Below are 24,313 nucleotides of genomic sequence, written 5' to 3'. Positions count from 1 at the left end.
GACATTTAAAGGGTTGGTTGACGCGTGGGAGCTTTGTCCCAACTCAATACACTTTTATGTGCCTTATTTTCTGCTCGGTTTTTTTGTTTTCTCATCCAGGGAGCATAACTGATTCAAATAACAACCAACTGATTTGTAGGTAGCATTTCAGTTGGGATCGCCTTATCATAACTCCCCCCCCAACAAAAGTATTTGATGTGCAGATGACATACAGAGAGAAGCGAAAAACAGTCAGAGACAATAATGTTGTACAAATAGGTTTATTGTTACAGAGGTAAACAAAAAATTACAGGGCAGTTTTCATTCACATTTTGCAAATTTCGGAGTCCTCCCTGGAGCGTACTCTTGTTCATTCCTCACTTTCGGTTTTCTAGAGAAAGAAATAGGTTGTTTTTAATTCAGAGAGAAGGATAACATTTCATCCCACAACACCCCAGCGAACAGACACCTGGCTATGCGATCTAACAGTGCCTAGGTCGCCACCCATACTGCGTTTACATGCAGACACTAGCTGGCGTGCAAAGTGTACATCCCTAGATTGTGAGCAGGATTCATCGATTTGACCCGCCCGCCTTCTGGGAACATCTCCAGGCTTTTTACACAAGTGGTTCCAACTTATAAAACAGGAACCATTGTTGGAGTTGCCACCTCTATACCTAGTGAAACATTTGTGTGGCACTCATTATCACTCAGTTATTTGGTGCCACTCGTTTTATTGTGGAAATCTTGATCTGGATTAAATGTTAATGAGGAGAAGAGACAAATATGTGGACATGGATGGAAACCACGACCATTTCTAACGGATTTATCTCACCTTGCCTCCAACGTCACGGCTCTTGGTCCTGAGTTTATTCACTTGGGATTCAGCAATGTCGGCCCTTTCTTCGGCTTCCTCGAGCTCGTGCTGCACCTTTCTGAATCGAGTCAGATGCGCGTTTACTTGCTCCTCCTAAAGTTAGTGGGAAAACGTATTAGGAGATTTGAATGAACTGAAATAGCGACTTTTTTTGTTTACATTTTTTATACGTAAAACTTTGAAATGTGAACTGGATATTATTCAGTTTATTACTATTCTAGCATTGGGGCGAATTAAAACAAACTGAGACATCTCCACCCACTGTCCAATAAAGGGTTTAGGAAAGCATGCAGAAAACCCTCCAGACTATTTTTTACTTATTGTTTCAAGTTTGCCATTCAATGCAGCACTTGAAAATGCCAAAGAGAGTCACACTTTCACTGTCCACTTGTGCTGTCTTAAATATATCACTTTGGTCCACAATCTTTGGACGCCATCCAAGGTGAAGTACAGAGGTATAAACATGGCCTGGGTCAGACACTGCGTGTGAAATAACAACCATGGCACTTGAATTAAGGATTCTTTCCGATCAAATCAAATAAATGTAAAGAAGAGGTAAGAGGTCAGACACTGACCTGTGATCACTTGGTAGTCAACATCTGCACCATTACTAGCATCCATCCTCTCCCTCCCCCGGTTTGACATTTGCTGACAATCTCTGGGATCTGGGTTCCCTTTCCCCACTGCATTTACCTCGTCGTGCTACAGGTCTCCTTACTCATCGCCGTGGTGTGGTGATCACTCACGAGGGGCTATCATTGGATTTCTTAATGAATGGAAAACCCTCCAAACTTAAAAGCAAATGAGTTGAATAGTTCTTCCATTTAACGTTTAGGGACTGACGTCTGCATAGGCCAGGGATTTGACTGATTGTGTATCTAAAGTCCTACAGACCATGTGTTTAGCAAAATGACAGCAATAGCTGTGGGCAAACACATGAGCAAATTCTCAGGTAGGTGGTTGGAGGCAGAGAGGGCTTCAAATGCAAACGTCCCTCACAGGAGAGATCATTACAATTTAAATGTGGTGTTGTTTTACGCATGCGTGGTTAGCAATTAGTGACAGGATCTTCTCTTCGAAGTAGATTGATGCCATACACAAGACCGATTGATCTATTACTAATGCCAATAATTTACAACCGAGAATCACCAACCCTTCAGTCAATTGTTGAATGACCAATACCAGAGAACTGTTGTTTTAACTATAACTCAAAATGTGGATAGCGGTGGGTCTTACTCTCCATGCTGTAGCACTCTCTCTGTATCACACTTTTGAGCAAATACACAGACAACACTATGATACTGCTCATTGTGTAAAGCACCCCACCTACAGTTTTTGGTATAATTAAGTAAAGAGAGGATTAACTCTGTCTAGGTCTTATTCTGTTGCGCAATTTTAGAAAATAACTTCCCCAACCTACACAAACGACAATGCAGGCCAACTTACTTGTGAATGCCCTATTTTCTATTTCAATACATCTGTGTAGAAATGTGCTTAGTAATGTTTTGCCTAGGGTGCCTTTTGCAAAGGATGTCCTTGATTCTCTATCCAGTGATGACATTAAGCAGAAACTTCTCTATTTGAAAGATTCTCAGAGGCAGACCTCATGAGTTTCCGCCTGCAGGTACTACATTTTAGGACAGCTGCCAGCTTTGTAAAACACGAGATTCCATTCCCCTGTGTTTCAGACATTAAAGGACCTGTGTTCAATTTGGCTAATTTAAGAGGTTGGAGCCAGGCCATTTCCTGTCAGATTCCAGAGTACTTCAAGATTCACACCTGTGCCCCTTGAATTTTGTTGTATGCCGCCCTTCCTGAAGACATCAAATATTTGCCTATCCTTTAAAGAATAGTAGATGAGCCATGAGCTTTGAGGTCCTGGAGGCTCCAAAACATAAATACTGTAACTCAGCTCTAAAACCACTTGGATGTATTTTGTTTAAAGTCGCTTACATCGAAGGTATAACAGGGTTTTTCTAATTGAATGTCTCTTAAAATTAAAAGAAAGGGTGCAGTAGTTTGGACAGTGTGTCACAAGATGTCCGTCTCATTCCGTTCATTCAAACCTGGGCATAAATTATACAGAATGTTCTCAATATAAAGATACATGTTTAAGGGAAGTATTATGTGCTACTCACAGACTCTTCTGCCTGCCTCTTGTAGGCTTTAACCTTCAATTGCAGTTTGTCAGCCAGATCCTGAAGTCTCAGAACATTTTTCTTATCTTCTTCGGACTAAAAGTAAAAACACAGAAATATGAGAAAATACATTTAAGATGCTATTGACATATTTACAAGCAAGTGTATACAAAATTGAAAAGTATGGAAATATTTAATTTAGTCCACTGTATAACTTACACACACACACTCACACACCTCATTGTTTGCCCCTGTATGCTCCTGGTAATAGCTCAATAATCCATGCATACTATTGAAATTAAACACATACCTGGTATGTTAGTTCCTTAACTCGCCTCTCGTACTTGCGGACGCCCTTAATGGCTTCTACCCCGCGTTTCTGTTCAGCTTCCAGCTCGTTCTCCAGTTCATGGACCTGAGAGTGGGATTGATATAGTTATTTTATTCCCTCACTGACCCCTACCTCCAAACCCTAACAATGTGAGCTCTGCTGTGTAACTCACTCTGCTCTCCAGTTTCTGGAGCTGCTTCTTCCCTCCCTTCATCGCGAGCTGCTCGGCCTCATCCAGGCGATGCTGCAGGTCCTTCACGGTCTGCTCCAGGTTCTTCTTCATTCTCTCAAGATGGGCGCTTGTGTCTTGCTCCTTCTTGAGCTCCTCAGCCATCAGAGCAGCCTACAGGAAAGCATGCATTTTAAAGAATTGTTATCTCAAACGTCATACGCTTACATTAAGTTTTAAAATGGAATAGAAGTTTATACTTAATTTTTATGGATGTCTCTTTTACATTTAATTAAGGGTACTGAAAATGCACTAAATATTTAGACTTCTGCAATTTTAACAAGAGCCTTACATCGGTGATGGCCTTCTTGGCCTTTTCCTCAGCATTCCTGGCTTCCTGGATGGCTTCCTCTACTTCACTCTGAATTTGGGTGTTATCACTCTCAAGCTTCTTCTTGGTGTTGATTAGGCTTGTGTTCTTAAGTAGAGATAGAAACAGATTCTAGAATGTAACAAGTGCATTATCTTGTATTCATATATAATGAATGAATTCCCAACAGATAATAGTACCTGAGAATGCAGAAGCTGCAAACGTTCGCTGGCATCAAGGAGTTCCTGTTCAGCAACTTTGCGAGATCTTTCTGTCTGTTCCAGTGCAGCCCTCATCTCTTCAATTTCCGCCTGCTGTAGGTTGTTTCTACGTTCAGTGACAGCCACCTGTTCTTTCAAGTCGTCCTGTCCTCTAGTAGCATCATCAAGATGAAGCTGGGCATCCTATTGGGCACATAGCATTTTTTGTGATACAATGTAAATGTTTTGTATAAAGAGACATAGAAGTGCAGTGGGGCTTTGGTTAAATATAATACCTTAAGTTGAGCTTGAACATTCCTGAGTTGCTTCTGTGCTTCTGCAGCTTGGCGGTTGGCGTGGCTGAGCTGAATCTCTATTTCATTCAGATCTCCTTCCATTTTCTTCTTCAGCCTCAGAGCATCATTCCTGCTTCTAATCTCAGAGTCTAATGTACCCTGCAGAGAATCTACAGATCTCTGGTTGTTCCTCTTCAGCTGTTCAATCTCCTCATCTTTCTCTGCAATCTTCCTGTCCACCTCACCCTTGACCTGGTTGAGCTCAAGCTGGATGCGCAGGATCTTGGCCTCTTCATGTTCCAGAGATCCCTATTATAGCAGAAGGGTAACATCATAAACATTGTATTAAAACTAACCAAACGTAGTACCTCAGTGGAACATATTTTACATTGGCTTTTTTACATACTTCAGCTTCCTCCAAGGCAGCATGGAATTCACTCTTTTCTTGCTCAACCTGTTTCTTAGCTTTTTCCAACTCATGGACGGCCTTTCCGGTTTCCCCAATCTGTTCAGTAAGATCTGAGATCTCCTCTGTTAGAGATATATAAATGATGGAATCAAGTTTCTAAAATCTAACACTAGATTGTGGCAATCATTCTATGTATCTATTATGCTACATTAATATGGATACTCTTTGCATGAACTACCTTGGACAGATACTTACGTTGCAGGTTCTTGTTTTCACGTTTTAAGGTTTCAAGATGATCCAGAGATTCTTCATAAGCGTTCTTCATCTTGAAGATTTCGGTGCTCATGGAGCGGGCATCCTTTTGAGATGCTTCTAATTCTGCCTGAGCTTCCTCAAACTTCTGTTTCCAGTCTGCCAGGACCTGTCAAAGAGAGTTATATTTTCAACACAAAACATGATTCCAGGAAACACAGGTAGTTTGGTAAGAAGATTTGTGTCAATTTACCTTATCAAAGTTCCTCTGTTTCTTGTCAAGGGATGCAGCAGCACCATTGGCTCTCTCCACATCAACCATGAGGTCCTCCACTTCAGACTGCAGTCTCTGCTTGGTCTTTTCCAGAGATGCACACTTGGAATTCACAGCTTCAACCTGTTCTTCGGCATCCTGCAGTCTCTGAGCCAGCTTCTTCCTGTAATTGGGTAAGAAAGCAGGAGTATTATTAATGAGAAAAATCCATCAATTTCACAACCCCACATACCTCTTGTCTAACACAACATACTTGGCCTCTTCCAGTTCTTCTGTGCGCTGGATGGCATCTGTTTCATACTTGGTCCTCCATTGGGCAACTTCCCCGTTGGCTTTGGACATTGCCCGCTGGAGCTCAGCCTTCGCTTCCTGTTCCTCCTCATATTGTTCACGGAGCAGGTCACAGTCATGTCGAGCAGATTGCAAGGCATGTGCCAGGGCATTCTTGGCCTGTAAACAGATTACTTTTGTCAGTGCCTCATCATTATTTATTTTGTGTTTTATCAATAACTTCACTGAATAGGTACTCTGTAGTCAGACTGTGATTAGGTTAGTTTGTTACCATCCTTTAATGTTCAGTTAGATCAAGAGCCCCATGTGTGTTGTTGAATAAACATGAATGAAACAGTACTATGTTTAATATCCTGTATAACCAATGAGGTAGTTGCTACATAGAAAAGAAAGTGTAAGGCCTGTACTGGGAGTGTATTGAGTTTATTTTTTACAAAATGCTATAAAGAGGGTCGAATAGAAATGTTTTACAAATTTACAAATGAGGAAAAAAATGAGTGGTGTAATAGGTACACGAGTTGGCAAGTTGGGCACTTTAGAATAATTCTTGTTCGGTGTCTCGTTCACCGGTATAGTTTCACAGCAATTGGAAATTTAATTGTACCCTTTCAGTGAAGTAATAATCCGGAGGAAGTGACACAATGTCAAGGACTTTAAGAAAGCTTGAGACAAGTATTAAAGATGTGATAATTAAGATTCAATTAATCCACAAAGTCTTGCATTTGTAGCTCCGAATTTGTGAGGGAAAGCATAGGGTGAAAGAGAGGTGTTTACTGTGACCAAGTGGAAAATAATTCTTTTGATCACTGATTTGTTGAAGAGTGTGACAAATTGACGTATATGTGTATGTAGGATGGACAGAGCTAGACTGAAGAGCAGATACTTTGTTGTAATGTATTCTACTGATCGATGTTGATCAATAAATTGCTTGGTATCTCTGATTTGACTTTGCTCAAGCTCCTGCATAATCGTCTTTCTTTGCAATATTGTCGAGTTACAAGTTAGAATTTTTATGGAACTGAACAATGTGCTGTGGTATAACCTATTTGCATAACAGCTCATCTTGTAGCTGGTCAAGCAGCTTTGGGGAACATATTATGTACTTTGCTTTCAGTCTTTATCTGTTGATAATTCCAGAATGTGGGATGCTACAGACACCGTTGGTGTTCTGATACCACTCTCAGCCTTAGAACGTGATGATTCACTCAGCAAAGTGCAGAGAACATTTCCATGTGAAAACGCAAGATACCTTGGTTTCTTCTTCCAGCTGTCTCTTCAGTTCCTCAGTCTGTTGGGTGAAGGCTTGTTTTCCTCTTGTCAGTTGAGAAATCAAAGACTCTTTTTCTTCCAGCTGACGAGAGAGTTCACCTGATCGGAAACAAAGTGCAATGTTCTGTAACTTTCCTTATTGTTCGTGAACGTAGAATAATAGTGAGCCAAGGCTGTGAAATTATGAAGAATGTGAAGTGCATGTTGACACTGAAAGTGAAAATGCCTTTGAAAGCGATGCATTTATTGTTTCCTTTTTTTAAAACAATAGTGTTAGTATTAGGTTAGTCTTGGTTTAACAGCTATTTGCTATTTATTGTCTGAGCGACAACACCCAATTATGTGAGTTTGATTGAGTTTGGGAAACGCAGGTAGAAGGCTGGCTGAATGGGTCTGGCAGTCTGCAGTGAATTTCTGTATTTCATTGTTAAACAGCTTATTATGCTGTGGCTTTGACTGAAATGTGTATGATATTAAGGTGGACTTTCTGAATATTTTTAAAATGTTGTCATAAATGTAGCTCATCACCATTTCATTGAATTTTCTCAGCATGACAAGAGCATGTTTATTATCTACAATTCTTCATTAAGGGCCATATGTACTAACATTAGTAAAAGCGATGCCAAACAGCAATTTCTTTGCAAATCACTATAACTAAAGTGCTAAAGTTATATCTGGCCCTTATCTCCCAAGTATTGATTCAGAGTGGGTCGCAAATAGACCTACCTCAGGAATATTAATGAGGTAGATCGCAATTAGTGACTCGCTAGGGTTTGCCCCCATCACAGGAATGGTGGCCTGCTTGAGTCAGCAGACCACCATGTATGTGCTTGCTTTTAAATAAAGCAATTTTTTTTATGCAGCCCATTTTCGTTAATGGAAAACAGGATGTGTTTAAAAAAAATGAAACGTTTTAACATTCTCAAAGGGGAAGTACTCACAAGGGGATCCCTTCCCATTTGCGAATCGGTCACCACCAACCAATTAGATTCCCTGTTTGGAAGGGTTGCCCTGAACACGCCCCTTCCAGACAGTGATTCTGTTTCTGGTTGCAAACCCAAACTGCGATTAGCTAGTTTCACAGTTTGGCGTTTGTACATTTGAAGAACCAATTTTTCTGGCGTATACAGCCCTCTTCTGCAAATCAGGCCGTTTGCGACCAAACAAATGCTTTGTACATGTGGCACTTCATCCCTTAATTACTATTTAAAAGTCAATAAAACCATTTTTACCATTTTAAAGGAGTTAAACATGCACTGTGAGTAATTTATGATTACATCATGTGTATTGTCCAGATATTTCGGGTCTCTTTTATTTTCTGATTAATTAACAGTATTGAATGGATAATAAAATTGGATCAATACTTGTGTGAAAGTCTCATTTAAATTAAAAGAGACTTTTAGATTCGAAATATAGGTGTTCATGAAAGTAACATTGTATTATGTAGAATTCTCATTCACATACTGTCTTTCTGTCTTTTTTGAGTGTAAATGTTTCCAGAAATTGCAGCTTCCTCTTTCAAACTTTTCAAATGAAATTCATACCATTTTCTGTCTGGAAGCGTGCCTTCTGGGTAGTGAGGTCATTAATTATGCGCTGATGTTCATCATCTTTTGTTTTAACTTCGCTGAGTTGGTCTTCCAATAGGCGGCTCAACTTTTCAAGGTTGGCCTGTGGACAAAAGATGCAATTAGTGGTAGTGTAGGTAATCAACTTGTTGCACAACATGTTGCTTCTTACTGACTAAAATAGGTTACCTTGGACTTGGAAACATTCTCCATGTTGCTGGCAAGGTCATCGATTTCCATCTTGTATTCACTCTTTTCTTTCTCCAGCTTTTGCTTGACCCGCTGCAGATTGTCGATCTGTTCCCCAAGTTCTGCAACGCTGTCTGCGTGCTTCTTGCGAAGGGCAGCAGCAGTAGCTTCATGCTGAAGAGTGGACTCTTCCAGGTCTCTCCTCACTTTCTGGAACTCTGCTTCGCGCTTCTTGTTCATTTCAATCTGGGCTGAGGTGGCTCCACCAGCTTCTTCCAGTCTTTCACTGATTTCTTCAAGTTCCCTGGAGAGATCGGACCTCTGTTTCTCAACCTTTGCCCGAGCTGCACGCTCTGCTTCAATTTCCTCCTCAAGTTCTTCAATACGTGCCTACAAGTTCATATAGTTTCATTTGTTATTTGACATATTTAAACACAACTGGTCGCTGCAACAGCAAGTCAAATGCTACTTTCAGCAAAGGTGTGTACCTGAAGCTCTTTGATTTTTTTCTGCAGCTGGGCACCCAAAGATTGTTCATCCTCAATCTTACCCAGCAGTTGGCTCAAATCGAAGTCTTTCCTATTGTTTTATAAAAATATGTTTAGTAGAATTTTTAGTGGGGTAATTCCTCTACCAGGTTAACATTAACAGCACATTTGTTGTTCCTTCAGATGTGAATATGCTATATTAACAAAACTAGGCACAGAAACAAATCAGTTGATACACTATCTAAACTGTAGTTTTTTCTTGTAAACTTTTTTACATACACTTAAATATAACTTCTAAAGTATGTTATGGTAACATGGTGAAGACACTATGCCTCTTTCTTTACACCATATTTCGTCAAATAGGTCTCATAAATTCCAACTTCTTTAGTTTTTCTTTGCTTTGCTGTTTTATAAACACGTTTATTAGGATTTCAAGAAGTGCAATTCTCCTCTCATGTTCACACTCATAGCACATGTGATTAGCCTTCAGAGCTGAATATGATCTTTTAACAGAACAGAGCAGAGAAACGAGTGAGCTTATACATTATTTACAGCTGTTTCTTTCCCCTTTAACATTTTCAAATGTACCTAAATATTACTCATAAAAAATATTATAGCTACATGGAGCATACACCATGCCTCCTTCTCTATACATATTTCAGTAAATTGGTCTCCTAAATACCTACTTCTTCAGTTTTTCATCGCTTTGTTGTTTATCATTCTCAAGATCCATCACCGTTTCCTGGGACAGCTTCAGATCACCTTCAAGCTTCCTCTTGGCCCTCTCAAGGTCCATGCGAAGTTTCTTCTCTTGTTCCAAAGATCCTTCAAGCTGAGGATTTTAAAACAAAGGATATATCATACAATTTTGACGCACACTGACTAGTAAAATGTTCTTCAGATTGCACAATCCACAGCAATAAAAAAAATTTGAGTGAGGTTGTTTTACAGGAACCCTTATTCAAATGCATATTTTTAACACTGCCTGTTTGCTGAGTGGATTCCACTTGAAATATGCATTTGTAATAGAAAGTCAGTGTTTTGCCTACGGCTTTGTGAAGCTGTGCCGTTTTAACATAAATCCGTGTCTGTTTCATGTAGCTTAGTCACAGCACACTAAAACTTAAGCTTGATCAGATTCTAACAATTCAGTGTTTTGTAGGATTCCAAGAATTCGGCTTGACCATACTTTTAGTTGCTAAACTAAGTCCATATAGGTGTTTCTATATGACTATTTAAATTGTTTGTGGAAAGCCAATATTTTAACCTTCCAGCGTTAAAAGGTAGAACCTACTCTATGGTTTTGTGAATGAGGTCTCTGTTGTACACTTTCTTTCTTAGTAATTTCACCAGAACCATTCATATAGTTTGGCGTTATGTAGCCAAGGACGGGTTACAATTTCCTCACAGACAAGCTCAATAATGTTTGTTAACACTTACATCATCCACTTGCTGTTCCAGCTTTGTTTTGGATTTGGTCAGTGAGCTGACTTTGTCTTCTTCTGCCTGTAGGTCATCCAGGGTCTGCTGATGGGCCTCCTGGAGCGCTTTCTTCTCCTTGGAAACCTTTGAGATGTTTTCATCAAGAGCTGCCATTTCCTCTGTGAGGTTTTTAACCTGGAAACAAATAGATAAATGGTTGTTATCAATACGAACCTAAAATATTCTTCTGGATCCAGGCACTTGTAACATATATATTTCTTTGAATTGTTACAACGTTACCTTATTCTCTGTGGCATGCTTTTCCTTCTCTACTTTGGCTAGCGTCAGCTCAAGGTCATCAATATCTTTCTTCAGCTCAGAGCATTCATCCTCCAGTTTTCTCTTCTTGGCGGTCAGCTCAGCATTGCTTTCCTCCTCATCTTCAAGTCTTTCTGTCAGCTCTTTCACTTTAGCTTCCAGTTGGATTTTATTTTTAATCAGACCTTCACATCTTTCCTCTGCATCTGCCATGTTTTCGCTTTCCTGAATATTTATGGAAAAGATTTAGTTTCATATATTGTGTTGAAATGTAAGAATTTGTAAGTATTGGATTTTACATACCGACTGAACTTGTAATGCCAGATCGTTCTTCTCCTGCAGAAGGGAAACCATTTTCTCCTCCAGTTCTTTCTTTCTTGCTTCAGATTTGACCAGAGCTTCTTTAGTCTTTTCAAACTCTTCTTTCATGTTTGCCATCTCCTTTTCAGTCTCAGCGCTCTGCAGAAGTGGCTTAATCTTAAAGTACAGCTTCATCCATGGCCAGGTTTTGACATTCATGAATGATCTGACGTTGTATTGGATAATTATTATGGCTTCCCTGTTATAGGCAAATAAATGATATTGTAAGGCACAGTGTATCTCATGAACCTGTCTTTTATTTATTCACAAAGACTATTAATACCTTCTTTCCATCATTTTCTTGAACTCAACTCTCATGAGGTACCCTCTGCAAGCCGCCTGTGTTCGGGTGATGAGGTCGGCCAGCTTTTCATCTCTCATTTCCTCTAGGGTACCCAGGAGGCCGGCTTTGAAGAACACCTTAAAGTAACAAGTATTATTTACAACTGACCAATGGGAGAAAATGTTGTGATTTCTTTTCCCGCTGACTTGTTTAATGGAGATATCTAATCACCTATTGTACGATTTGGAAAGAACCCTTAAAGTTACATGATTATAATAGGAGTAATGACAACCCTGGCAGGTGGTATTTTTTCAGTCATAAATCCCTCACAGAAGGCACATTCCATAAAATAAGAATGTCTTTCCTGTACAGATTCAAATTCTGGTCTTTCCCTCACCTGCAACTTGGGTGCCAGAAGAAATAGTCTCTCCTTGAGAAATGAGACTCTCAATGTACACAACTGAAAAGCAGACCTTCAAAATGCTGTGATAAGTCTGTGTTTTGGGCTCAATCCACCACTAGCTTGATAATACCAAGTTAGTTTGTCTCTTGAAGCTGGAACATTTTGGCTGTTGCCCCACCCAAATACAAAAAGTTCCAGCCAATCTGATGGAGCCAATTTTCATATCTGATAGGTTTTCAGCTGAATAAGATTACTCTTTTCCCCTGAGCACTGAAATGGCTGATGTCTACTGCGTTGTGCTAGTCATGCCTTCTCTCTGACAGCAGCCACCACCTATGTAATAAATATTAGCTCTTAAAGTATTTTGGAGTACGTTTTGCATTTTTATTTAATGAATACATCATTGTGTACCTTAGTGTGTCCAAATCTGTACTGTGTATGGTCAATATCGATGGAACCCAACAGATTCTCACATCCCTTCTTGCTGTCAATAAATGCACCATCGGGAATAGCACTTGCATTGAGGACTTTGTACCTTAGAAAGAAAACAGTGAAGCTCAAGTATTTTGTAGAGCATGCAATACTTCAAAGTAGCATTGAGAAAATAAATACCAATATTGTCTTGAGTAATCATTGGTCAGAATGAGATTCAAAATTCCTTTAGCTAGCCTTGCAGGTTTACATTGCTTGCACTTTCCAATTAGATAAAACCGCAGTTTGTGTACTTATATTTCATGGATGTGTTAACACTTATTGTAACATTCTAATTACCTCTGTTTGAAATCACCATAGAGGATTCTGCTTGGAAATCCCTTTCGGCAAATCCTAATACCTTCCAAGACACCATTACATCTCAGCTGGTGGATTAGGAGATGGTTGTCCATAACACCTAGAGGGAAAGAATAAATACATTAGTTGATCACGTTCTCACTAGATCAACAGATGTTCCTGAGTTCAATAATAATGTTGGAGCTTTGTACCTGGAGTTTTTGTTTCATTTGGAATGAGGCAACGCACAAAGTGTGGGTGAGTGCTTCTTAGGTTGGTCATCAGCTTGCCTAAGTTCTCCTATCGTAGCAAAAATATAAATATCTTTTAAATCATAGTTTACATAGGATTGAATACCTGAAAAAATGGCGAATAACAATAGTGATGATATGGGTTAATATAACATGAACACAATATGTTTATATTTAAGTAGATGCATTATGTTCACTTACTCTGAACAAAGCAGACACTGTCTGGAAAGACCCTCCCTTCTTCTTCTTTCCACCTTTTCCACTAGCAGCAGCAGCTGCCGCTTCTAGGATTTGAAAAAAACCAAAAAGAATCCATGAATCAGAGACACCTTAAGTTTTGTGGCATTGTTTACTATTTGCGTGCATTGAAGCAGGATATTTACCAGCTTCTGCTGCAGTAGCGCTGTAAAGCATGGACAGCACTTTAAGGGCGGACTTCTGGTAAAGCTGGATAACAGATTCATTCAATGGATCCTTGTTCTTCTCCAGCCAGCCAGAGATGTTGTAATCCACAGTACCAGCATAATGCACCAGGGAGAAGTGAGCTTCAGCCTTTCCTTTGCCTGGCTTTGGTTTCTCGAAGTTCTTGCACTTGCCCAGATGCTGGTCATAGAGCTTGTTCTTGAAGGAGGTGTCTGTAGACTTGGGGAACATGCACTCCTCTTCAAGGATGGAGAAGATTCCCATGGGCTGAAAGAAACATATCTATGTGAGACTTGGGAATATGTGTACGTTATTTTAATACAACCATATGCAGTTTGAACAGTCACGCACCTTCTCAATAAGTTCAATGCAGGTAGCCAAATCCATGCCGAAGTCAATGAACTCCCAGTCAATGCCTTCCTTCTTGTATTCCTCTTGTTCCAAGACGAACATGTGGTGGTTGAAGAACTGTTGCAGTTTCTCGTTGGTGAAGTTGATACACAGCTGTTCCAAGGTGTTGAACTAAAAGATAACACATGTGGTTCTTGATTAGATTCTTATAATGAACTCAGTAGCGGGAGGCTTCTCTATATCTGCACTAAAAGATCTGGAACTTACATCAAAAATCTCAAAGCCTGCAATATCCAGGACACCGATGTAGTATTGCCTGGCTTGCTTGGTGTCCAGCTGTTGGTTGATGCGGATCACCATCCATAAGAAGAGCTTCTCATAGACAGACTTGCAGAGTGCACCGATGGAGTTGTACACCTGTTGGATACATAGTTACATTTTTAAACTGAATGCAGCGTGTTTATTTTGTATTCTTTTTTCAATCAGCTGTAGTTTTCTTGAGAAAAGTATGACTAGTGACAACGTAGATTTACCTGGTTAACAGTCTGCCCCTTGGTGACAAATTCATTGCCGACCTTGACTCTTGGGTAGCACAGCGCCTTCAGCAAGTCTGCTGAGTTCAGACCCATCAGGTATGCAATCTTGTCAGCAACTATAAGTAGAAAAGCCGTTTAGGATTGTGCCAACTATACATTTGTAATCTGATTATCAGTGACGGTGTAGTAGACTCAGCTTGTTTTATGTTTTGATAGACATAAAACCTAAAAGATGATATATCTTTATTGCGTATATGTGCATGTATTACTTCTATATCGCTAACCTAGCCAAAAGGCAGTAGAGTGCAGTAGCGTTATCCTCATTTATCCACAGAGATGATAATAGATGGACTAGCGATATGGTGCCGTTCTCTTCTTATTGCCCGTTTATTGTCTGTGTGGGTTATATTTGAATAGCTGATTTCGGTGTCACACACATGGAGCAGTTTGATCAGTATTAACAAAGCCTCTTTAATTCCCTTTGGCAAAGTGTTCTGTCCTACGTTTCTGTTGTTCAGTTGCTATGTATAAGCTGCAACAGATTTTGAAAATGTACTCAACATCTTGTCGTATCATGCCCACATATTTCTCCTATCGCTCGCAGAATTATACCCTGAATCCCACGAGGGTGGTGTGTAATTGCTAGTCTTCCGATGAAAATGTATTGATCATCACTGAATTAGATCTAACAGCTGAATAACACTAACACAGAAGTATCAAACATTTGGTATGTAAAGGCTGAAAACCATGAGTTTGAAAGGGAAATCTTTGGAAGTAAAACCAGCATGTTGGGAAAACTTTGAAAATGTTTACAGTGTGTTTAATTTATTCGGAAAAAGGATAAGCTTTGCGTTAGTGTGTATTTCAGGGATAGGGATAGGATTAGGGTAAGGTTACCTTTAGAATTGAGGCAAATATGAACTTTAGGATAACAAAGGGTAGGAAGATAGTATGCGGTAATAAGGTTTAGGGCTTGTATTAGGGCATGAGAAAAGGTGATGTTTAGGGTTAGAGCTTGTGGTATGTTAGACTTATGGCTAGAGAGTAGTGATGGTGTAAAGGGTGATAAGCTCTGGGGTTGGAACTGCACTGCATAAATGATCGTTAGTTTTAGTGTTAGGTGATGGTGGCGGGGGCCATGGGACTTTATGGGATCAGTACGTATCTTTAACAACCAAACTGTCAATCAATTTGCGACACTTTCAACCTTTTGGCCTTCAGACTAATTGATCCTCTCATAGACTACGTTTATTGGTCATTGCTCTCATCTTTGTACAGTCATGGCAATCCTTCTCTGTCTACAAATTCTCTCCCTTTGAAATCCTATGTTTTGGATTTTGAAGTGAGCTTTTCAGGGACTGCAGTGCACATCAGTCCTTACCATCTGTGCCATCGGGCTCGGCCTGCTCCTCACGCTGTTTCTGCTTGAACTTCATGTTTCCGTGGTGCATGACTGCTCCGGTCAGCTTGTAGATGGCCATCTTCTCATCTTGGTTGAACCCCAGGATATCAATGGCACTCTGTCAAGAGAGGGGAAACGTATTTACATTTAAGCCAAAATGAAAGGTGTTTTTAAAGTAAAGTGTATTCTGACTTTTTCAGGAGAGTTATTGAAGAAAGACTCACATCAGTGGCCAGCAGCTCCTCCACGTCATCAATGCTCTTCACCACAATCTCACCCTGGCTGATGGACGGGAAGTCGTAGGGGTTGGTGGTAATCAGGAGCATTTCTTCGAAACAAAACAGTTCCAGGTTAGAGGGGTCTCAGAGTGTGATTGTAGGAATATGCTGCTGAGATTGGCAGGCAAAGTAGTTTCTATTCATAAAAGGATAAACGACGCGCGCATTCATAATACTTTGTTTTGGGGTGTTTTCCATCGATCTGTTCCATTTCAACATCAAATGGCTAAAATCCTTTGCACTGGCTCTGGACATGAGAGACAGGGCTCAGGCGTTCGTTCTGTAAGAGTTCTGTAATTATAACTATTGATGCATTCCCCCAACTGATCATTTCAGGTCCTTTAATAAAACGGGCCCCTGGACAGCCTTCCTGTCGTGGGCAATGTATGCTCCTTAAGCTCTCCTGCTGCAGTCCTATTAATGTGTGGAAGCCAAGGCAAGTCTCTCGACGGAAGCAGTGCCGTAAGAGAACGGGACAACAAAATGAGTCCCCCTCAGAAGTCTGCAGTGAATTCTGAGATTACATTTATTTGAAGAGTTCTCGGTGTAGTACTCATTTTATTGATAGGTTATGGCAACACTTTCGATCACAACACAATGTTTCTCCAGCCTGCACCCTGATGTCAACAAACAAGGCGCTACAAAGAATAAGCTGCATTAAAGAGAGAATCGAGTTGCTACATTTCAGGTTAATGTACTTGAAGCTAAGGGCCTTATTTATCAAAAGTTGGCGTTGGGCAGCAATGCAAGTCTTTTTGCCATGCTGAGGTGTGCCAATTTGAAAGGGCAGGAATGCACCGTATTTCTGAGATATGGTGCAATCCTGTCCTTTCATCCTGCGCGGCGCACAATTTTGTGCCCAGCATCAACACAGGCACCCTTGCACCATGGTGTAAGGGCGTGCGTTGTTGATGGGATTGTTTTTGTGCAATAAGTGGCACCTTCCTGCACAAAAACAATCAATGGAGGCGTATACTCATTCTATGTGTGCTACATTTTACACACTGAAGGTGGAAAAAACAAGGAGAAATTAAAACATTTCTTCTTCTTACTCTTGCTCTGGGAAGGCATAAGGTTTTTGCCACTGCCGCAGGTTTATGTGATTTTCTAAATCTGGGGCAGCATCAAAGTCCATGGGTGTTGCGTCGGGACACCAACCGCAACGCCCATGAAACGCCTCCTTGATGCAGAGTAAGGCAATGCAGAGCTTTGCGCTGTCTTGCCTTACTCCATATATATGAGGCCACGCATAGCCACGAAGGGTGGCTTTGCGGCGTCTTATAGATATGATTGAGAAGCCTGCACCACCGGAGCATCAAAAGAAGTGTTGCTCCATGGCTCAGGCCTCTTGTAAATAAGCCCCTAAGTATATTGAGATTCTTTCTCAGGCTGGTGCACTCCACTGGAGAATATTCTTCCTCGTTGCAAAGCCCTACAAAACCTGTTTATTTACTCAATCCTCTCTTATGAATTCCTCACTTACAGAATCCAAGTAACAAACATATGATGTCTTCACAGCGACTAGCATAGAGTATGTGACATTCCAAAAGAATGAGAATGTCGGTGAGCTATGGAGTGCCCCAACCTGTACGAAGCCCGCCATTATGGCTCTCTGAGGACTTTTGAAAATCTCACTCACTGAATACCAGTTCCAATAATTATTGCTGTTTTACCTCACTTCCTTCTGCATCTCATGTGCTTAAATCCTTACTCCATACTGTGATGGATGCACATCGACAACCAACAAGCAAATCCTGATCATGTGTAAGGACAATTGAAGTTTCTAGGATCCTAATCACGGCATTCCCACGACTCCTAGCATAAAGTTCCATTCTCATCTCACATCTGGGTCCAGTTTTAAACCAGTTCTGCTCTTCTGAGCAGAGAACTGCAAATTAATAATCAAAACTTACCGACAAGCTCTGGTTTCTTGTTGGTCATGATCTGGTAGAAGATGTGGTAACTCCTCTCAGCTGAGAGCTGGAATGTTACTCTGGACTTTTCCAGCAGGTCTGTAAAAGATACAGAACAAAAATTAGCTTATATGTACAATGTATTGATGTAATTAGATTATTTAGGGCCATATTCATGAATAAGGTAATACATCTAAGAAAGAGTAAATGTGAGCCAGTCTCTCCAAAGCACACCAACATATTCAAAGGGTTTAAAGGCTGGTCTTACATGTTTCAATATCTGCAGACGCCAGTTTTCCTGTAGTTCCGAAATGGATTCTGATAAATTTACCCTAAACAATAAAAAGACAGTTTAGATACTTCAGGCTTTCCCAAGGAAGCAATGGACAAGTGAACTGGAAAAAAGAAACAAACTGTGCTTACAAAGCGAGAGGAGTTGTCATTCCTCACGGTCTTGGCATTACCGAAGGCTTCCAGCAGCGGGTTAGCCTGGATGATTTGATCTTCCAGAGTTCCCTGTAAAAATCAAGGTTTCAATTGGAATAAGCTCCTCTGACACATAATATATGTCACTAACTGCACCTTGCACAGGGTATGCAAAAAATAATTGAATCTACAAACCTGCATTTTATTGGCCATGCCAGGGGCGTCTTTTTTCTTGTCACCACCAGCAACAGCAATTGTCGCAAAGTACTGGATGACACGCTTGGTGTTCACGGTCTTTCCTGCACCAGATTCTCCACTATTGAGGAAATTAGAATGATTATTGTAAGTGTACATCGATCACGCGGAACGTGTTATTTACTTCATGCATAATGATATTCTAGGGATGAGTTTTTACTTACGTAATCAGGACAGACTGGTTTTCACGATCTGTTGGTCGAATGTTTGAAGGAAATAGATAAATAAACATCATTGTACAGCAAAAGAAGATACATCCATGAGCAAGAATAAAAGAATCAAACTTTACCTGTCAACATGAACTGATAGGCGTTATCAGAGATGGAGAAGATGTGGGGTGGGGCTTCCTGGCGCTTCTTGCCTCTGTAGGCATCTACAACCTCAGGGTTGTACACTGGCAGCCACTTGTAGGGGTTCACAGTGGCACAGAAGAGACCAGAGTAGGTCTGAAAGGAAAGGGCATGATTAGCAGACAAACTACCTTGTGTTTAACATTTCCATCATGTGTTGCTCTCTATTGAGTTTTCTTGGGCTTTGTATCCCTGTTTTGTGTTGTTCTAAGGTAAGCACATAATTCTGTGACTATTAATAATGTGCTGTGGAATTGGTCACAGTTTCTTGCACCAGCTTAAAAACTGTAGTCTGCCTTGGAAATGATTTTACTAGTGATCGTACTTGGGGCCTGATTCACAAAGGTAAACTTACACCTTTGTCTTTCCGTTTGTTGTGGAATTCACAAAAACGTATTTTAATTCTAAGTTTATGAGTGCGGAGACACCACTGTGGGGTGGAGAACTCTGCACATAAAAAGATAAAATATGCCAATCTTCTTATGTGCGGAGTTTTCTGCTGCGACTGCGGAGTGTCCGTACTTGTGAACTTGGTATTAAAATGCATTTTTGTAATTTCTAAAACAAACGTAAACATGATGTAAGTTTACCTCTGTGAAACAGACTCTTAGTTTCCATTGATACCTTTTACTAAAATCCAATAAAAGCGACAGAGTTCAAGCTCCAATGTGATCAGTGTCCAAGATGGTAAATTCAAAATTCACTAAAATATGTAGCTATTTACCATTGGAAACAAGTGGCAGATTCCACTTATAATTCCATCACAAGCTTTTCAGATCTCTTGGGGTCCTCTGAAGATATAATTCATAGTGGCAGCGCGGTTATTGTCCTAAGTGACCCTGAACTGAATAATGTCCTTCTGTGAGCCCCAGCACTGAAAAACGTCTTTCTACTATAAAGAAAGTATAATATGTTTTCTGCTCACATGAGTCATGAAACCTTGCATGTTAAGAGCTTGTCTTAAGAGCTGCTGTTCTTAGCTGGTCAGACAACTAATTGCGTAGCATCCATCCAGCCTCAGAGTAGAGCACGTGGACAAAAGCTATGGGCCCCATTTATGGGATTTTGGCGTAGGGCAGCGGAGCAAGGCACCTTGCTGAGCTGCTGTACGCCAAAGTGAAAGGGCAGGAATGCACCGTATTTAAGCAATCTGATGCATTCCTGCCCCTTCTCCCTGCGCTGGCGCCGTTTCGGCAGTCTAGCACAAATGTAGGCACCCTTGCACCATTCTCCAAAGATGCCTCCGTTGAAGGCGAGGTTGTTTTTGTGCAGGAAGGGGCACCTTCCCTCAGAAACAATCCATTGATGCCTTTTACTCTTTCTAGGTGTGCTGTAGACTGCAGCAGACATGGAAACAGGAAAAACGAAGATAAACATATTTCTCCTTGTGTCCCTCACCTCAGGAGGTGTACGGATTTGGTGTTTCTCCAGGTTTACATGACTTTGTAAATCTTGGGCAACGTCAAATTCCATGGGTGTTGCGTAGGAAAACCCACTGCTACGCCCATGGAACCCCTCCCGGGCGCGGAGTATGGTGACGCAGCAACTTGCGCTGCGTGGCATTATGATTTATGAGGGCACTCAAAGCCAAGCCGGGTGGCTTTGCGGGCTTCAAAAATCGGAAGTAGAGGCCTGCATCACTCATGTACCACTTTACATGGTGCAAAAGTGCCACAGGCCTCTCAGAAATGAGCCTCCTTGAGTTCATACGTGATTGCCGTGTGGGAGCCGTGGTAGAATCCAAAAAGATAAGTATCTTCAAAAGGGAGAGTACGTGTCTAATATTAAGTTCAACAATATATGGGGGTTTATTTTCAGGATTTCTGGTAGCCTGGCGCTCTGTGTGTCTGCTAAATTGTTGGCACCAAGCCATATCCACAATTCTCAGGATTCCCTGGTGTGCCTCCCACCCACGTGCCACCCACTAGCCACTTATAATATTCTTTTGACTCTCCAACCTGGTACGCTGAGGAACGTTTGAGGATGCTCTAATAATAAATCGCTTAGAGGACTTTAAGGTTAAATTATAAGATTAGGTGGACCTGCGTAGCTAAAGTGCGCGGAGGAGAAAGGGGTGGAGGTGTGTGTGTGTGTGTGTGCGTGTGGTAGTAGTGTCAAAGAGTTTGCTGTATGAACGAATCTCTATAAAAACATTGGAAACAAAGTGGATGCCTTTTGTGATATTAGCAGAGAGTGTAGCTGCAGAGATGGGTGTGTCTTTAAGAGCTGTGGTCTAGCATGAATCTTGAGAGTGAAAGAAAGCCTCTGTCCTTCGTATCCACTGTGGCCACTAGTGGCATTAGCAGTACATGCCTCAGTACCGTTAGTGATTGCAGAATGGGTGTCCCCAGGCTTGTGAGAGAGGATGCTTATCCCCCAGGGAGGCGGGCCTCCCACATGACTTTAAACAGAGTGCGAGGGAAGGGTATTGTTTCCCTGCTACCAGCTGGTTATGTTCAGGCGTTTGTCAGTTGCATACAGTCCTAGGGTGAACCCTGGGCTCTGACACCCCCGTGTCATGGGGTCTCCTTTCTATGGTACTTACGTAGATCATCCAGGCTGCATACCGCTCGGCGAGGTTATACAGCACGGAGGCTTCGTTCAGATGGGTCATTATGACCATGTCTTCAATCTTGTCGTACTTGGGAGGATTCTGGGGGTAGACTTGAGTGTCTTTGACAGTCACAGTCTGCAGCAAGAGAGAAGGAGGAAGAGTTAATGCAAGAGACTGGCAGAATATGTGTGGTTGTAATCTATTACACTTATTTTTCTTACCCTTCCGTCGTCAGTCTTGACAGTGACTTTGCCATTCTCTCGGGCGGTGATAGTACCTTTGACGTAGAGCTCTTTTTCGTCATCTACAAAGCAGGTGTTCTTGGCATCGAATGGCTTGTTTTGGGCTGCAAGTCTTTCCTTTTCAGACTTCCGCAGGTATTGTGCGGCCTCCCCAAACACGGCCATTTCTGCATCCGAAGCCATGGCTGCAGATGGTTACTAGAAAGATAATGTTCGTAACATTAGGAATATGGCAGAGCGTGATTAAATGCGCGCTGTTATTTATTGATGTGAATTAAATCTATTTCAGCATGTGGCCCTCGCAGGGGTAAGGAATGGCTGCCTTTCCTCGGCCACCTTTCATTGTCTTCCCAACAGAAGCATCCTTGGGGCTCCTGCAGCAGCTGAAACCTTCTGGTGCACAGTAAACACATGGGAGGGAGCAGGGGCTCGAGTGTCATTCGGGGACTGCACTGCTCGGTGCCTCTAAAGTCTGGATCACCGTGGAGGAGAAATCTTCTTTAAAAGTATGGGGTCCCCTGGCTTACCCTGTCCATGCCCTGTGCCACTCACTGCTACAACATCCAAAGGGGAGAAGGAACTCCCTCACTGTGCGCATGCTCCATTCACCGGAGCCAAGACACATCTGCAGGTTCCACATGGTCAGTCCCCAACATCTGTATGACAGCTGCAGAACCAGAGGGGTAACAGACCTGTAGCGCGCCCTCCACTCAGCCAGGACCGGGATCTGTCAACCCTCTATTCGCAAAGTGCAGCTGCACACACTGGGCTCCATGAACCAAAAGACTTTCATTTAAAGCAACAGATTACAGAGCAAAACCTCCTATGTCAGGTGTGCAGAATGAGACGCCGGGTGGATATTAATTGGGCCGCCACTGTTAGTGGCCCTCTGCGCCTGGCTACAGAGAGGCGGATGGTCGCCTCCAGGGAACAGTTAACCAACCTCCTTCCTGTATTTGCTCCCCCAAATTGGATTTCGTTTTTTAAAGCGTTTGTGTTCTTTAAAAAACACAATGGTGCTTTTGTAAACAGTTTTTCTCTTAGGAATACGTCGTGGGGAGCCGGTAGTCGTCCACTTTACCACTACCTGCTGCTACCGCCAGAGGTACACATTTCCCCCTTTGCAAACTATTGACCTCCTCTTTTGAGGAATCTGTAAGTAATCATGCATTTGCAACGCAGTATCCCTGCCTAGCAATGAGGAGGGCATCCCCCATTCGTGCCCCCTCCATATTTGCAATCTGCAATTAATCAGAAAATCTGTTTGTGAGTCAGAAGGGCGTTCCATCTTGCAAAATGCTTTTAGTACATTGTACATAACACTTTTGCGTTTGCAAACCTTGGGATTTTGGGAATCGCAGGCTTGCGAGCGCCAACATGTTTCGGACATAGGCCCATGTCCTTAACGAGGGCACAATTGTTGCTTATACGCGTTGAAAATGTTCCCAGCTGGGCCTGCAGGAGTCCCGCCTAATGCCGCCGGAAGGCGACAGCAGAATGGAGGTACCTGCTGTGTTAGGATAGCGACCTGTGTGTGGTTTCATACCTGCTCCAAGCCGGTAAACATGCTAAGGTTTTAAAACGTCAGCAGTCTAATGTGCTTACGAATGTACAGACTGCGCGTGCATTTTTAAATAAATCCTCTCCGTAGAACGCCCCCCTCCCTCTGTAAAGGGGTATTTAACTCCTACACTGTGTTGACTCATAAAAGTGGGCTCATCCTAACAATTGCAGCTTCCGCCCGCCACTTCAGAACCAACACTGGAGCAGACGCGTCAGTTCTCCAGTCAAAGGACTCTTTAACTGGCTAGTTTTGGACAATGTGACTGGCTACTCTACTCATTCATAGTTTGCTTTGCACTCGCTCCAGACGCCCCCTCTGCCCCCAATCATCATGCTGCAGCCATCACCGGCTCACAACAGGTCAGTCTTGTTAATATGCTCGCCGTCTGGGTTACTACAGGCCCTGTCCTTGTTCTTCTGTCTGTAGCCTCAGGGCCTGGTCGAGTTTTCTTCTGTCCCATGACTGATAAAGAGCCCAATGGCTTGGAGTCCTGGAGTTACTGCGCTGCATGTAATCCGGCCAGGAGTCCCAGGGGTTTGTGCTCCTGGAAACCTGCTGCTGGTTCAGATTTGTAGGAAACCCTGAATGCCAGACATACGTAGCGGACCCACACAGGAGTACATGGCTCTCTTTGTGCCCTTTACTCTTCTGATTCGAGAACATATTAAATAACTTTACCACTTACAGTACCCTGACTGACAAGGGCGCCTGGAGTTCCGATGAGCAAAGCCAGGGAATTTAAGCCCTGGGCAATCTGAAAAGATCTAACACATCTTTATGGAGGATTTATCAGGGCAGGGCTTTAAGCGGGCCGGGTCTCACCGGATCTGAGCACCGGCAGTTTTTTGAAGGGGGCCTCGAAACTGGTCTCTATCGGGCTCCGTTTTGTGCCCTGGCACTTGCGGACTGCAGTGACAGCAGGCACATCGATGTGCCCATGGTGAGCGTTGTAGGGGGAATGGAAATCCTTTAACCGCATGCGCGCTAGCGGTTTTCCCGCTGCGCTCTGCGATACGCAAAAACCCGCGTTACATGACTCGTCATCAGCGAGGGCAGGTTACGCTCATGACGAGCTGAGCGTCATGAGCGCCGAAGGGGTTAAAGAGAGTCATTT

The 24,313-nt window shown here is 42.1% G+C and overlaps 1 protein-coding gene across 1 annotated transcript in view; it reads right to left on the bottom strand.

Annotated features, from left to right (window-relative positions):
- Positions 1-244: 244 nt before the first annotated feature.
- Positions 245-24,313, bottom strand: part of LOC144785841 (myosin-4-like) — a 28,436-nt gene continuing 4,367 nt past the window's right edge. Inside the window, exons 2-40 of the mRNA XM_078664688.1 lie at positions 21,615-21,833; positions 21,385-21,528; positions 18,779-18,935; positions 18,654-18,681; positions 18,430-18,550; positions 18,232-18,324; positions 18,077-18,140; positions 17,809-17,907; positions 15,842-15,945; positions 15,597-15,735; positions 14,213-14,331; positions 13,947-14,096; positions 13,680-13,850; positions 13,289-13,595; positions 13,107-13,189; positions 12,867-12,954; positions 12,658-12,775; positions 12,298-12,421; positions 11,484-11,620; positions 11,144-11,399; positions 10,823-11,065; positions 10,541-10,717; positions 9,787-9,932; positions 9,101-9,191; positions 8,613-9,002; positions 8,400-8,526; positions 6,836-6,954; positions 5,549-5,745; positions 5,275-5,458; positions 5,025-5,190; positions 4,767-4,891; positions 4,361-4,669; positions 4,065-4,268; positions 3,847-3,972; positions 3,498-3,668; positions 3,305-3,409; positions 2,995-3,090; positions 815-949; positions 245-370 (exon numbers count right to left, since the gene is read on the bottom strand). Of these exons, the coding sequence (XP_078520814.1) occupies positions 350-370; positions 815-949; positions 2,995-3,090; positions 3,305-3,409; positions 3,498-3,668; positions 3,847-3,972; positions 4,065-4,268; positions 4,361-4,669; positions 4,767-4,891; positions 5,025-5,190; positions 5,275-5,458; positions 5,549-5,745; positions 6,836-6,954; positions 8,400-8,526; positions 8,613-9,002; positions 9,101-9,191; positions 9,787-9,932; positions 10,541-10,717; positions 10,823-11,065; positions 11,144-11,399; positions 11,484-11,620; positions 12,298-12,421; positions 12,658-12,775; positions 12,867-12,954; positions 13,107-13,189; positions 13,289-13,595; positions 13,680-13,850; positions 13,947-14,096; positions 14,213-14,331; positions 15,597-15,735; positions 15,842-15,945; positions 17,809-17,907; positions 18,077-18,140; positions 18,232-18,324; positions 18,430-18,550; positions 18,654-18,681; positions 18,779-18,935; positions 21,385-21,528; positions 21,615-21,818 (5,838 nt within the window). The 5' untranslated portion in view covers positions 21,819-21,833 and the 3' untranslated portion in view covers positions 245-349. The remainder of the gene's footprint in view (positions 371-814; positions 950-2,994; positions 3,091-3,304; positions 3,410-3,497; positions 3,669-3,846; positions 3,973-4,064; positions 4,269-4,360; positions 4,670-4,766; positions 4,892-5,024; positions 5,191-5,274; positions 5,459-5,548; positions 5,746-6,835; positions 6,955-8,399; positions 8,527-8,612; positions 9,003-9,100; positions 9,192-9,786; positions 9,933-10,540; positions 10,718-10,822; positions 11,066-11,143; positions 11,400-11,483; positions 11,621-12,297; positions 12,422-12,657; positions 12,776-12,866; positions 12,955-13,106; positions 13,190-13,288; positions 13,596-13,679; positions 13,851-13,946; positions 14,097-14,212; positions 14,332-15,596; positions 15,736-15,841; positions 15,946-17,808; positions 17,908-18,076; positions 18,141-18,231; positions 18,325-18,429; positions 18,551-18,653; positions 18,682-18,778; positions 18,936-21,384; positions 21,529-21,614; positions 21,834-24,313) is intronic.

This window comes from Lissotriton helveticus, chromosome 10, assembly GCF_964261635.1.
Source record: "Lissotriton helveticus chromosome 10, aLisHel1.1, whole genome shotgun sequence".
NCBI classification, from domain to species: Eukaryota; Metazoa; Chordata; class Amphibia; order Caudata; family Salamandridae; genus Lissotriton; species Lissotriton helveticus.
The sequence above is the reverse complement of the archived record's forward strand: the minus strand, read 5'-3'. Positions and strand labels throughout refer to the sequence as shown.